This window comes from Papaver somniferum, chromosome 7 (genome assembly GCF_003573695.1).
Source record: "Papaver somniferum cultivar HN1 chromosome 7, ASM357369v1, whole genome shotgun sequence".
Taxonomy (NCBI): domain Eukaryota; kingdom Viridiplantae; phylum Streptophyta; class Magnoliopsida; order Ranunculales; family Papaveraceae; genus Papaver; species Papaver somniferum.
In genome coordinates, this window is record NC_039364.1 from 119,317,912 (window position 1) to 119,331,752 (window position 13,841).

Genomic DNA, 13,841 nt, shown 5'->3' on the forward strand with positions numbered 1-13,841 from the left:
ATTGCACTGACATTGCCAACTTAAGTTGCTTCACTGACATCACTGTCTAACACTTTTCATTTTCCTTTCAAAATGCAGAAGTTGAGGACTAAGGAGGAATGCAGTTGGCATTGGCAGTGGAGAATTTGGAGATGGAGGAATGCATTTGCAGTTGCAGATGCAGTTGGCATCCCTTTGTCTTTTCTTTTGCAAAAACTTGGTTTTTTTCTTTTGATAGAACATGTGATGATCTGAACATGTAATTTGGTTTAGAACATGAACATCTGTATGTTTTAGAACTTGTTTGCTTGGATTTAGAACTATTTTATGTAATTGATTTGTGTTTTAAACCTGCTTTTGTGTTATCCTGTGACATACCGGTTAATACCGGAAAATTAACCGTTAGCCGATAAGTCCGACGTAACGGCAATGGTTTTGGATTTTACAATTCCGTCGGCATTTAACGGATAACGGTTAACCTCTAATTTAAACGGCAAACGGTAGCGGCAGAGCCATTATTTGTTACGTTAAGTGACGTTGACAGGCCTAATTAGTGTAAATTAAGATGAAGAAAATCTCACCAGAGAGGATAGTCCAACTTCTATTGCTTCGAATACTCTTAGTCCATGATTGATTCGCCATTGAAATCATCGAGTTCTACTTTCTTCTGAGTTCAGAAGATGGGAACTATGGCAGCCGTTTTTCTACGGAAGAACTGAAGAAGAAAATAAAAGAAACGTGACCGAAGAAGAAAATAAAAAGAAATGGTTTTAGATGATGACAATTTAACTAACGTACTATACACTTAACAGACGTCAATAGCGAACAATTATGTTTTTGGTGTAAACAAAGTGTATGTTTTTAGTTAGGTGTAAATCCTCACATAAGTATTGTATATCCACGTTTTTGCTAACGGTGTTATTAATGACCAGTTAAATATAGGGTGTAAACAGAATGTAATCCAGTTTTTAGTGTTTCGACCAATAGATTTCCGACACTTATCCTCTCCAGAATTGCTCTGTGTGAAAGCTTTTATCTAATTTAATTTGAGGGAGGTGTTATACTCACCGTGCGACGTGAGAGCTCATATGACTTAGTGTTTTAAAGGAGGGGAGATATGCTCAAGCCCGGTAAAGACATCATCTGAAGCCCAACTCCCTCCCACATAGTAAATCCTAGTTCCACCGTTGAGTTCTTTGAATACCGACTTGTATGGGCAGGACTGGCAAGTCGTCTGACTTTTGAAGAAACGGTGATGAGTCACCTGGCATGTATCCAAATTTTGTGTTATCTCATCACTCCACGAACAAAAATACTGCACTTTTGGCACAGCTTGAGCTTGTGATAATAACAAAGGAGCTAATAACAACTGATATGCTTTGGATACGGGCATGGTGATAGTCATTTTGTGAATTGTGATGATGCTATCAATTAGTTTGAAGAGTCGTCGAATATAATCAGAATTCGTATGAACAAACAATGTATAATTTGAATTGAAAAACAACCATTTCACAAAAAGCACAGGAGTTCCGAGTTAGATTTCAGTTGATTGAAATGTTACCGCTATTTCAATAGTATCATGGAATCAATATCATGTCCATTGGTAAACAAACAAGTTAGGGTTTTGACAGTGCTGACTATATTTTTACCTATACATCCAAATTCATCACCCCCCAAGATGCATTTCCCCTTCCCTTCCTCTCTCTACCCATCAAGAAGAAATTTTAAAAAATGATTTTTTTTGCTTTGTTCTTTGTTAGATTTCTTCTATCATTTTGGGATATGTGTTCATGATTCAATGGTGTTGTTTTGAAGCAGGATTCTTCTGAGTTCTTTTAAATATAGACTGACCAGGAGCCAGTAAATGTAGTGGATCAAATTCTGATTTTCGCGCCAAAAACCTCTCCCATTTCCCGCCGAAATGTAGTTTCCACTGTTCTTCATCTGTGTAATGTGGCAAGTATTGTTTCCCACCTAAATCTGTAGTTGCTTTTGTAGTAATCTGTAGGTTTTGTTGTAGGAATTCGTTTAGACATTTCTTGGTACACGTATTAGGGTTCGCAGATCGTAACATTCCAACTGCATATACTAAATTCTTTTCTTCTTTGCCACCACTTTCTGGTAATACAGCTGAAGCATCTGAATTCCACCTGTTCATATTAAAAAAACAACAATAAATTGCTATCAATCAGCCATTTAATTCAGAAAAATAAACCAAGACCAAAAAAATGTATTCAAGATAGATACTCCTGTATTCAAATGCTGGGCCTAGAGCAGTTAATTGTAAATGCTGGGCCTAGAGCACTTAATTGGTCTAAGTCAGTCAAAGATAGATAGATACTCCTGTATTCAAGATTCTGTGGGTTATGGTCCGACTGAGGGGAGCATCTGAAAAAGTCTGAAAGTTTCAGAAAAGAATCCAGAGGAGCAGGGAGTGGTGGTGGGTTTTGTCATGGACTACACAAGTAGAAAGTTAGGTTATTCTGTTTCAGAGGTACTTTGCCTTCTCTTTTTAAGGGAAGTGATGGTGAGGATGACAAACAGACGGGAAAAAGAAAAAAAAAAAAACTACTGCTTCATACGGATACTACACCGGGGGCGGAGGATAAGGGCTGGAAAAAAGTCAAGAACATTAAATACTTCTCATTCACTCTCAAGATGCATCTCCACATTCAAAGTTCTGACTGCCCCCTTTTTAAATCAATTACTTCCTTCATTCAGGCTTCTCATTTGGGCTTGCTAAAGTTACATTTCTAACCTCGTAGGGGCATTTGGTCTTTTCAGTTGTGTAATTTTAATAGAGGAGTAAAGTCAATCAACAATAGGGTTCAGTAACCTAAGGAAACATATCACTAGAGTACTCTAAACTCTACGCCTCTAAAACACCACTCAATCAAAGCTAAGTCAAAAAGAACACATAAAATACTCAATTTTTTTTTAGTAGTATAAAAATATGGGACTCTTTAATACATACATCAACAGCAGTACTAGTCAACTTCAGCAATGTGCATATGGGGAGATGCCACTGCAACTCCAGTTGACCACTTCTACCGATTTTTTTTGTTTTTTCTTTTTAAATCCTTTATTTAAATCTCTATTAATCAAGTTAAATTATCATTATATTTAACAGCTATACAAAAATAAAAAGATAAAAGAGAGCTTTGGGTTGTATGTGTTCTTACTTGTCTCTTTTGATGGGATAAATGAGAATAGGGCCTTGAAAAGGAGATGATGAAATTGTTTCCAGTAACAAGTCTTTGAATTGAGTAATTCCATTGAATGGCACAAACATATTCAACCATGGATGTGTAACATCCCACATTCCAACTTTTCTCAAATTCACTTCTTCCACTTTCACTCTGTTCAGAAATTCCAAATAAGATACCTCCACACTGTACAACTGTGTCGGTAAATAATTCATATCCTTCGATATCTCTTTCACTACCTGCAAAACAAAATACAATCAGTAATTTTATTTTCTCATTAAAAAAAAAAAAAAAAAGTATTTTTAAGGGTGAACTTACTTGGTCTAGCTTGACACCCTTGTGAGATTGATCATAGATGGCAAACTCAATACAGTAGTAGACTTTAGAAGAAGTTTCATTTTGATAGAGTTGAGGAACAATAGTACCCAAATTTGCAGGGAAGGCAGTAAAAGAACTTTGAAGAGATTCTTTGTTTAATACAATAAACCCTTCAACATAATCCACTTTACCATCCATTGAAACAACCAAGAATTCTTGATCTTTGATGAATTGGCCAAAATCTTCATAGAAGGTTCTTACCCATTTCACCTAACACAAAAGAAAACAAGAAGATATTCTCAACCAAAAAGTACCACAAAAAAGAACAATAGAAAAACAAATCCTATGATGATGAGAAATCCTACCAAGAAATGCAAATAAAAAGGAAGGGTTTAATGATTTATACAATTTTTGGCGATTCTTGGAGGAGGATCCTGGCTTTTGTTATAATACCAAACTGCCCTAGTCCACCTAAAGCTGCGTAGAAAAGTTCAGAACTTTCTGATGGTGAACATGTCACGAGCTTTCCTGTCCCTGCAACAACAGAGAAGAAAACAAAATCAATTCTCATTTAATGCCAACCCAAGAAACCCCATAATAAAGTCTCTAGAGGCCAGGGGATAAAGTTAAAAGAGATAGATTTTGATCAGTACCTACAAAATCCAGTTGAAAGAACAGAATCAATAAAATCCCATTAAAAACATGATATTACATATTTATTGCTCACACAAGATACCAAAATCTAAGAGGGAGGGAGACATATTACTTACCAGTAACTACATCAAGTTGAAGGACATTACTGATTTGAGGACCATATTTGAAAGTTTGGCCACTGATACCAGCATTTGAGAGTGTACCACCAACGCTAAGATACAAGTAATCAGTCCATGATCTTGGAGCAAGACCTTCTTTTAATGTTTTCTCAAGTAGTTCAATCCAAAGGGTTCCACCACTAACATCAACATAACTACCCTTTTCTTCATCTTTGTGTATTTTAATGGAGGAAGGAAGAGAATCCATTTCAACAACAATGCCATTGAGAGCTTGAGCTTGACCGTTAATGGAATGTCCAGCTCCTTTAGCTGCCACAGTAAGCTTACTGAAAGAAGAAGTATAGATGAAACTAAGTAAAAGAGCAATATCTTCAGCTGATTGTGGTTTAAACAAAGCAAACGGGGATCTAAAAGATATCCTTCCGAAATCCAGTGATGCTGTATCTGTGGTTCCAGTGAGTTTCAGTGGACCAAAGTCCATTGGACTTCGGATAAACTCACAAGGAGATGAAAGTACTAAGAGAAAAATTAGAAAATTAATTCTTGTGCTGAACAGAGTAAACCCCATTTTCTTTCTAATATGTAATGTTTAAACTTCTAAATGGGGTAATGAAGATGAAGAAAAGAAAGCTGAGCCGAAAAATAGAAGAAACAAAAGAACCAAGAAGAAACACCCAAGATGGGTTTTTTAAGATGGAAGTTGGAGAAGAGAATGAAAAGAAAAGGGGAAGAGATGAAAGCTAGAACAAGAAAACAAATCCAAAAAAGAGTACTTGCAATCTGATGAGATATTGTTGTAAGAAATCTGAGAGAAAGGGAGTGAGAGAGAGAGTGTGTGTGTTTTATTTTCTGCAAGTATATGAGTTAGAGAGAGAAAGGCGAAGAAGTAATTGCTCAAAAAGATAGAAGCTGTCACATAGAAAAAGCACCCTTGTGAGCCCCTCTCTTATAAGAGCCTCAACCTTCACTGTTGAATGGAAAAGGTTAAAGGTGTTTTTGTAAAATCTTTGATTCTCTGTTTGATATGCTCTGCTTGTTTGTACCAAACAAATAACACCCTCCTCAATCCTAATAACTTTTTAGTTTTTATGTTTTTCTTTCTCACTACTAATCACACGTACACCAACACAGTAGAGTACTTGAATATGTTTGGATATACCATTTCCATTACCAACTATGCAATTGTATTTATAGGGGGAAGGAAGGAGGATTTTAGAGGACGACCATACATGGTGTGGTTTGATGTGGGTAGGGTAGGGGGATGTAATAGAAAATGTGTTTTCTCTCTCATAGTTTGGAGTTGACAAAGACAAATGCTGATTTGGATTTTGAATCAATAAACCAATGGCAATTATCAAGTTGAGGAAAAATAATGGGAAAAATAATCTTACTGGCAAGATCTTACTCATCACTTGATTTTCTTTCCAGCTTTTCATTTTGTTTCTTTTTCATAAATAGAATTAGCAATTCCTATCCTAGCTTTTCTATTTGTAGGTGTTAAGTGTGCAGGAGATTAGATTTGGTACCTAGTTTGCTTTGAACCGGATGCAAGAGCAATTCCAATGGGCACCATCTAATTTCTTGATATGCTTGTCCATGTGGATGGACAAACTGAGTTTTGGTTTATCAATGCAAACAAGCCGGCCGGAGCACGTGGAGACGAGACTTGGCTCAATGTGGGCCGATCATCTCTGGCGGCGTCACCAACGGTCGGATTTCCAATGGTTATTTTTCCCTTATAAATATTCAACAACTCACACCAAAATTCGATCCTCTTTTGAATTGTTTCCACTAATCTTTCTCGTTTCATAAGGCAATTTCTCTCTTTTGTGAAGCAAAACTTGAAGCTATTGTAAATAAGATATGTGGTAATTTAAAAAAAAAAACTAAAAATTGTAAAAAGGAAAGAGTTGTACAAGTTTTAGAAGTTAAACCACGAAAATGTTCTATTAAAAAGCAAAACAAAGCTCCAGTTATAAAAAACAATCGAAAGTTCAAAAACAAGGGAGAAACAATTCACGAGCGTGTTGAACGGAAGTTACGCCAAATGAAGAAAGCCAGGAGGCCAAAGATTGTACTAGATTTTTATCGATGCAATTATTTAAGTTCTTATTATTGTCTAAGTTTATATCTTGTAAAAGAAGTGGCAGTAATATTAATTAATGAAAATATTTAGACCGTAAAAGTTGACTTCCATTTTATATTAAGCGATACTTATTACATTTCTATAGTAACTTGATTTCATAACGACAACAATAACATCGAGCATTCAAAATGCTTAAACTTTCTTCCGTTTTCTTCAATAAACCACGGTTTTCTGAAAAACAGATAAACAACAAGTTAGTTAATATGATTTTAATTATATTATGATGCAGTTGCTCAATGAGGACAAAGGTATTAAAATACTCACCAGTTCTTCGTTGGACATCACGTTGCACTATCCATAAAATTTCTGTATAATGCTTGACATCCTTACCAATGAAAGCAAATCTTAGTTCTAGGCTCTTGCTGTTTCTTAAATATTCATTTTGCAGCGCTACAAACCTTTGCAACACTCTTTCTCAGAAATAATCACTGGTCATATTTGTCGACACAATATGTATCCAACACTGAAATAAGAGTAACATCTTTTTCCATAATAAAGACAGGGAGAGAGCCCTTAAGGTGCAGCATTGATGTGATTGAGATGGACCAAATCTAAGGATGTTGAAACAAGCTTCGTAAAGAAAAGGTTTGCCATGAGTTTCCTGCCATTCAACCAAAGTTAATAGGATCACTTCAACTTACACCGTTAAATTTTTCTCGATCAATTTTCTTTACATGGTTAAGGAATCGTGTGACCTCGCGATTAATTGATTAAAAACGACCACAAACCACCAGCAATTCAGTTTCCGGGGTTCCTCATTTCTAAAACAGACCTTGTGAAAATGTTCTTCCAAAAAGACATGTCAGACATGTCTTGATCTCGCATAACATTGTGTACCCTATGAAAAACGTAGGCTTTCCATATAGCTAAATCCTCTTCAGGAGAAACCGTAGGACCACGAACTCTAATAGCCATTTTTTGAGATTGAAAGATGAAGATTGAAGTGGGGTTATGAAGAATTTGTAGGTGTAGAAGGTGGAGAAGGTGTGATTTTGGAGTTGAAATCAATCCAGTTTACGGGGAGGGGATTTGTAGGTGTTGGATGGACTAGCCGTTGTCGACTTAGTCTGCACTAGCAGACCTAATCTGGGATGGACTAGCCGTTGGAGACGATCGTCTATGTTTAATTCTCCCGGTTCAATTTAAGCCGAGATGAACAAAACCTTTTAGTTGGGTGTTTGTCCATCTGTTTTAAGGGTTTTACAGTTCCACTGTAGGCGCAAAACTGGCAAATCTGCTGGTATACCAGTCCCATTAGACTTGCTCTAACATGCACCATTTTTCTTTCGATTCACCCAATAACCACATTCAACTACGCTGGTTTAGTTTTTAAAAACTATGTTGGTCTAGTTTTTAAAAAGATCTTAGAGCATCGCGGAGAGTCAAATCTTATCATGCACTCTGATTTTATTTTATTTTTGTTAGAGAAAAAGTAAAATAGGATTTGGAAAGAACAAAAATCATAATCGACTCTTTTATTAAAACCTAGTTCAAATGTAAATGTGAATCGCATTAAAATAGTCTTGATAAAACACAAAATTTTCGCATGTTCATAATAGAAAGGCTTGATTTAGGACATTTTTATTACGAAATGCAAATATTCATGTTTGAACGAACCGTAGATCGGTATATGATTCATTTTCTGAAACATCGGGGTTCTAACAACCATACCTAATATTTTTCTTAGCAATCTGTATGGACTAACCCGAATATACTTTCAAGATAATCAACTAGACAGTCAGACTCAATCTTAAGAAAAGTATATCAAAGAGTCATATCTCAATTTCTCAATTCAGTCTGCAATCAAACAAATAGGAATTTGCGAGACCGATTTAATATAAGAAATAACTTGGACGGTATCAAAAACCAATATCCAAGTGTCAATCAATTTAATCAACAACCAAAGGCTGGATTCAAAATTGATGGAACTTACACACAACCTGTGATATTTCAATTATATAGACAAAAATATAATGCGGAAAAGAAATAACACAGATACCAGAAGTTTTGTTAACGAGGAAACCACAAATGCAGGAAAAACCCGGGACCTAGTCCAGATTTGAACACCACACTGTATTAAGTCGCTACAGACACTAGCCTACTCCAAGTTAACTTCAGGGTGGAATGTAGTTGAGCACAACCAGTCTCACACTGATCAAGGTACAGTCGCGTTACTTACGCCTCTGAATCCCAGCAGGACTCTACGCACTTGATTCCTTTAGCTAATCTCACCCACAACTAAGAGTTGCTACGACCCAAAGTCGAAGACTTGGTAAACCAATCAGTCTCACACAGGAAAATCTATTGAATAGATAAATTTGTCTCCCAAAAAAATACCTATGAGTTTTGTTCCGTCTTTTGATAAATCAAGGTGAACAGGAACCAGTTGATATACCAGACTTATATTCCCGAAGAACAGCCTAAAAATATCAATCACCTCACAATAATCTTAATCGTATGATAACGAAACAAGATATTGCGGAATCACAAACGATGAGACAAAGATGTTTGCGACTACTTTTTATCTTGCCTATCGGAGATTAAATCTCGAGAAAATCTTAGAGAAGATAGTACTCAATCACGATAGAAAACAGCAAGATCAGAACATGCAGCTACATAAAAAATAGTTGGGCCTGGCTTCGCAATCCCAATGAAGTCTTCAAGTCGTTAACCTACAGGGTTTTGGAAAAACCTAAGTTTAAAGGAGAATCGACTCTAGTCGCAACTACTATCACACAGAAGGTGTGGGGATTAAGTTTCCCAGTTGCTAGAGTTCTCCCTTATTGAAAAAGCGGGGGTCTAACAACCACACCCAATATTTCGATTAACAATCTGTATGGACTAACTCCAGTATACTTTCTAGAGAATCAACTAGACAGTCAGACTCAATCTAGAGAAAAGTATACCGAGGAGTTAATATCTCTCTCACTTGATTTGATCTTTACTCAAGCAAATAAGAATTTGCGAGTCTTTATCAAATACATGGATAATAAAGTTGGACGGTACCAAAGACTAATATCCGAGGATCAATCAATTTCCAATCAACAACCAAAGGTTGGATTTCACAATTGATCGATACAACGCACAACCTGTGATATTTCAATTATATAACAAAATATAATGCGGAATAGAAATAACACAAACACCAGAAATTTTGTTAACGAGGAAACCGCAAATGCAGAAAACCCCCGGGACCTAGTCCAGATTGAACACCACACTGTATTAAGACGCTACAGACACTATCCTACTACAAACTAACTTCGGTATGGACTGTAGTTGAACCCTAATCAATATCACACTGATTCAAGGTACAGTTGCGCTCCTTACGTCTCTGATCCCAGCAGGATACTACGCACTTGATTCCCTTAGCTGATCTCACCCACAACCAATAGTTGCTACGACCCAAAGTCGAAGACTTTAATAAACAAATCTGTATAACACAGGAAAGTCTATAATGATAGATAAATCTACAAGTTTTGTTCCGTCTTTTGATAAATTAAGGTCAACATGAACCAATTGATAATCCAGACTTATATTCCCGAAGAACAACCTATTATTATCAATCACCTCACAATAATCTAAATTGTATGGTAGCGAAACTAGATATTGCGGAATCACAAACGATGAGACGAAGATGTTTGTGATTTCTTTTTATCTTGCCCTATAGGAGATATAATCTCAAGTCAATTATTTCAATTGAACTCGTACGGTAGAAAATGGCAAGATCAGATCGCTCAACTACAAGAGAAGTAGTTTCGTCTGGCTTCACAATCCCAATGGAGTCTTTAAGTCGTTAACCGACAGGGTCTCGAGAAACCTACGGTTAAAGGAGAATCGACTCTAGCAAAACCAACTAGTATCACACAGGAGGTGTGGGGATTAGTTTTTCCAGTTGCTAGACGTCTCCCTTATATAGTTTTCAAATAAGGGTTTGCAATCTTAGTTACCTTGGTAACAAAGCATTCAATATTCACCGTTAGATGAAAAACCTGACTTATCCAAGCTAATATATTTCAACCGTTAGATCGAAACTTAGCTTGTCTCACACACAAATGAAATGTATTAATTTAGGTTTGAGTGACCGTACCTAAACATGTACATTGGGTTGGTTCACAAATAGTTAACCAATGGTTAGCCATATGAGCACTTTCATATTAACCGTATTCATCTTTCTTATAACTAGTTCAGATGACTCATAAGAACTAGTTCAAGAGTTGTTCAATTGCTTAGATCTTTATACATAAACACAATTGAAACAAAATCGGTTTGATTCACTTGAATCAATTCATGAACAATATAGCCACGGTTTGCAAAGATTGCATTCCTTATAATTTATTGTTTAAGTTCATGAAACTACCGATTTGAGAATTAACAAGCTTGGGTACGCGTACCTTAGCTACCGGATTTGAGTTTACAAACTCAGCAGAAATTTTCGGTTTGAAAACTTCCATGGGTATGCGTACGGGTATGCGTACCTAAGGTGACTGGTTTTCAGTTTGCAAACTTCACAAACTACAACATAAATTTTCGGTATGAAAACTTCCGCCAGTACGCGTACGGGTACGCGTACCTAACCTGTCTCCTTCACTAATACCGCATGCACACATTTGCACGCACTTGGTTTCCGGCACATGGATTTATACACTAATGTGCGAACACAATATATATGCTTATATCCATAGTTGGTTATCTCAACTCTACATTTCAATCATTGAAACATTCTTCTATAATGTTATAATAGTCGTTAGACAAAAAGAATCGACTATCGTCATCAAAGATATTTTCAAGATTGAAACGTCATCATGACTTTCGTCACGGGTAAAGATGAAAATGGTTAAAGCAAAAGCTTACCAACACATATTTCGAAGAAAAAGATAGGCGAGTAAACTCGGCTCGAAATAGCAAATGTTTATGTTTGAAAACTATCATACTTATACGACTTTTGTCTCAAGAGTAGGAGATAGAGTAGATAGACTTTTAAGTGACAGATGAGTTCAAGTCTCCACATACCTTTTGGTCGGATGAAGTTCCACTGGTTCCTTGAGTAGTTCTTCGTCTTCGTAAGATAATCGCCATGGAGTCTGGAGCTCAAATACACCTAACTATCCTAGACCGAGACTTAGTCATAAGTAAACTAGAAATCAAGACATATAGTTTTGATCACTAACATTGACAAAAATGCTTGAGATAACAACGCATACGAGTTCGACCGAGCAATGCTCTAACACTTATATAGTCTTCAAATCAGGGTTTGCAATCAATGTTACCTTGGTAACAAAGCATTCAATATTCACTGTTAGATGGAAACCTGATTAGACTCAAGCTTATCTTTCAACGGTAAGATCGAACTTAGCTTGTTACACACAAATGAATAGTGACTTTATTTAGATATGAGTAACCGTACCTAAACGTGTGCACCTTGTTGGCTCAACAATAGTTAACCGAAGTTAGCCATATGAACACTTTCATATCAACCATATTCTTCTTAACCATAACTAGTTCAAATGACCCAAATGAAACTAGTTCTAGAGTTGTTCAATTGTTTATATTCTCATTGAAGTATACAAGACACAATTGAAGCAAAATCGATCTTGACTCACTCGAATTAATTCATGAACTTTATAGTCACGGTTTGCAAAAGATTGCATTCCTTATTATATAAATGTATTAGTTCATGAACAAACCAATTTTAGAACATAACCCACTCAAGTATGCAAACGGGTACGCATACCTAAGTAGCCGGACTTGGACTGTGTTCGCCAGTATGCAAACAGGTACGCATACTGTCGTACACTTCCAAGTTTCAGTTGAATCCAGTACGCGTACTGGTACACATACTATAGTACCCGGACTTCAACTGACTTCGCCAGTACGCGTACTGGTACGCATACTTTAGCTCCCGGGACTTTACCCGACCTTGCCAGTACGCATACGGGTATGAGAAAATGCGGGGGTCTAACAATCACACCCAACAATTCGTTTGGCAATATGAGAGGACTTACTCCAATACACTTTCTAGAGAATCAACTAGACAGTCAGACTCAATCTAGAATAAAGTGTATCAAATAGTTGAATATCTCTAACTCTTAATTCAATCCGCAATCAGCAAATAGAAATCTGCGAGCCCGATTAAATACAAGAGAATTACTTGAACGATACCAAAGACCAATGTTCAAGTGTCAATCAATGTAAATCAACAACCCAAGGTTGGATATTCTAATTCATTGATCTTAACGCACAACCTGTGATATTTCAATTATATAACAAAATATAACGCGGAAAAGAAATAACACAGACACCTGAATTTTGTTAACGAGGAAATCGCAAATGCAGAGAAACCCCGTTACCTAGTCCAGATTGAATACCACACTGTATTAAACCGCTACAGACACTAGCCTACTACCAATTAACTTCGAACTGGACTGTAGTTGAACCCTAATCAATCTCACACTGATTCAAGTTACAGTTGCGCTCCTTACGTCTCTGATCCCAGCAGGATACTACACACTTGATTCCCTTAGCTGATCTCACCCACAACTAAGAGTTCCTACGACCCAAAGTCGAAGACTTGATAAACAAATATGTCTCACACAGAAAGTCTATAGAATTGAATAAATCTGTCTCCCACAGAAATACCCAAGAGTTTTTGTTCTGTCTTTTGATAAATCAAGGTGAACATGAACTAATTGATAAACCAGACTTATATTCCCGAAGAACAACCTAGTATTATCAATCACCTCACAATAAACTTAATCGACTAGCGAAACAAGTTATTGTGGAATCACAAACGATGAGACGAAGGTGTTTGTGATTACTTTTCTATCTTGCCTATCAGAGATATAGATCTCAATCCAATTTTACAACTGCACTCAATCACGATAGAAACAACAAGATCAGATCACGCAACTACAAAGAGAATAGTTGGGTCTGGCTTCACAATCCCAATGAAGTCTTCAAGTCGTTAACCTACAGGGTCTCGAGAAGAAACCTAAGGTCAAAGGAGAATCGACTCTAGTTATGCAACTAGTAGCACACAAGAGGTGTGGGGATTAGGTTTCTCAGTTGCTAGCTAGAGTTCTCCTTTATATAGTTTTCAAATCAGGGTTTGCAATCCAAGTTACCTTGGTAACAAAGCATTCAATATTCACCGTTAGATGAAAAACCTGATTCAACTAAGCTAATATCTTTCAACCGTTAGATCGAATTTAGCTTATTACACACAAATGAAATGCACCCTCATTTAGGTTTATGTAACCGTACCCAAACGTGTACACCATGTTGGTTCACAAATAGTTAACCGAGGTTAGCCATATGATTACTCTCATATCAACCTTATTCATCTTAACCATAACTAGTTCAAATGACTCAAATGAAACTAGTTAAAGAGTTGTTCAATTGTTATATTCTCATGGATTTATA

The 13,841-nt window shown here is 36.5% G+C and overlaps 1 protein-coding gene across 1 annotated transcript; it reads right to left on the reverse strand.

Annotated features, from left to right (window-relative positions):
* Positions 1 to 1,524: 1,524 nt before the first annotated feature.
* LOC113298257 (cytokinin dehydrogenase 3-like) lies at positions 1,525 to 5,316 on the reverse strand. The gene is made up of 5 exons (XM_026546951.1): positions 4,274 to 5,316; positions 3,910 to 4,037; positions 3,504 to 3,773; positions 3,162 to 3,424; positions 1,525 to 2,129 (listed from the first exon to the last, which is right to left on the reverse strand). Exons 1-5 carry the CDS (start codon positions 4,842 to 4,844, stop codon positions 1,775 to 1,777), a joined length of 1,587 nt encoding a protein of 528 aa, XP_026402736.1. The 5' UTR covers positions 4,845 to 5,316; the 3' UTR covers positions 1,525 to 1,774.
* Positions 5,317 to 13,841: the final 8,525 nt, after the last annotated feature.

Coding starts and splice junctions, on each gene's coding strand:
- LOC113298257 (XM_026546951.1), bottom strand. CDS start 4,844: ATGGGGTTTACTCTGTTCAGCACAAGAATTAATTTTCTAATTTTTCTC. Junction 4,038..4,273: donor TCAACTTGATGTAGTTACTG/GTAAGTAATATG, acceptor CTGTTGTTGCAG/GGACAGGAAAGCTCGTGACA. Junction 2,130..3,161: donor TATCCCATCAAAAGAGACAA/GTAAGAACACAT, acceptor TAATATGAACAG/GTGGAATTCAGATGCTTCAG.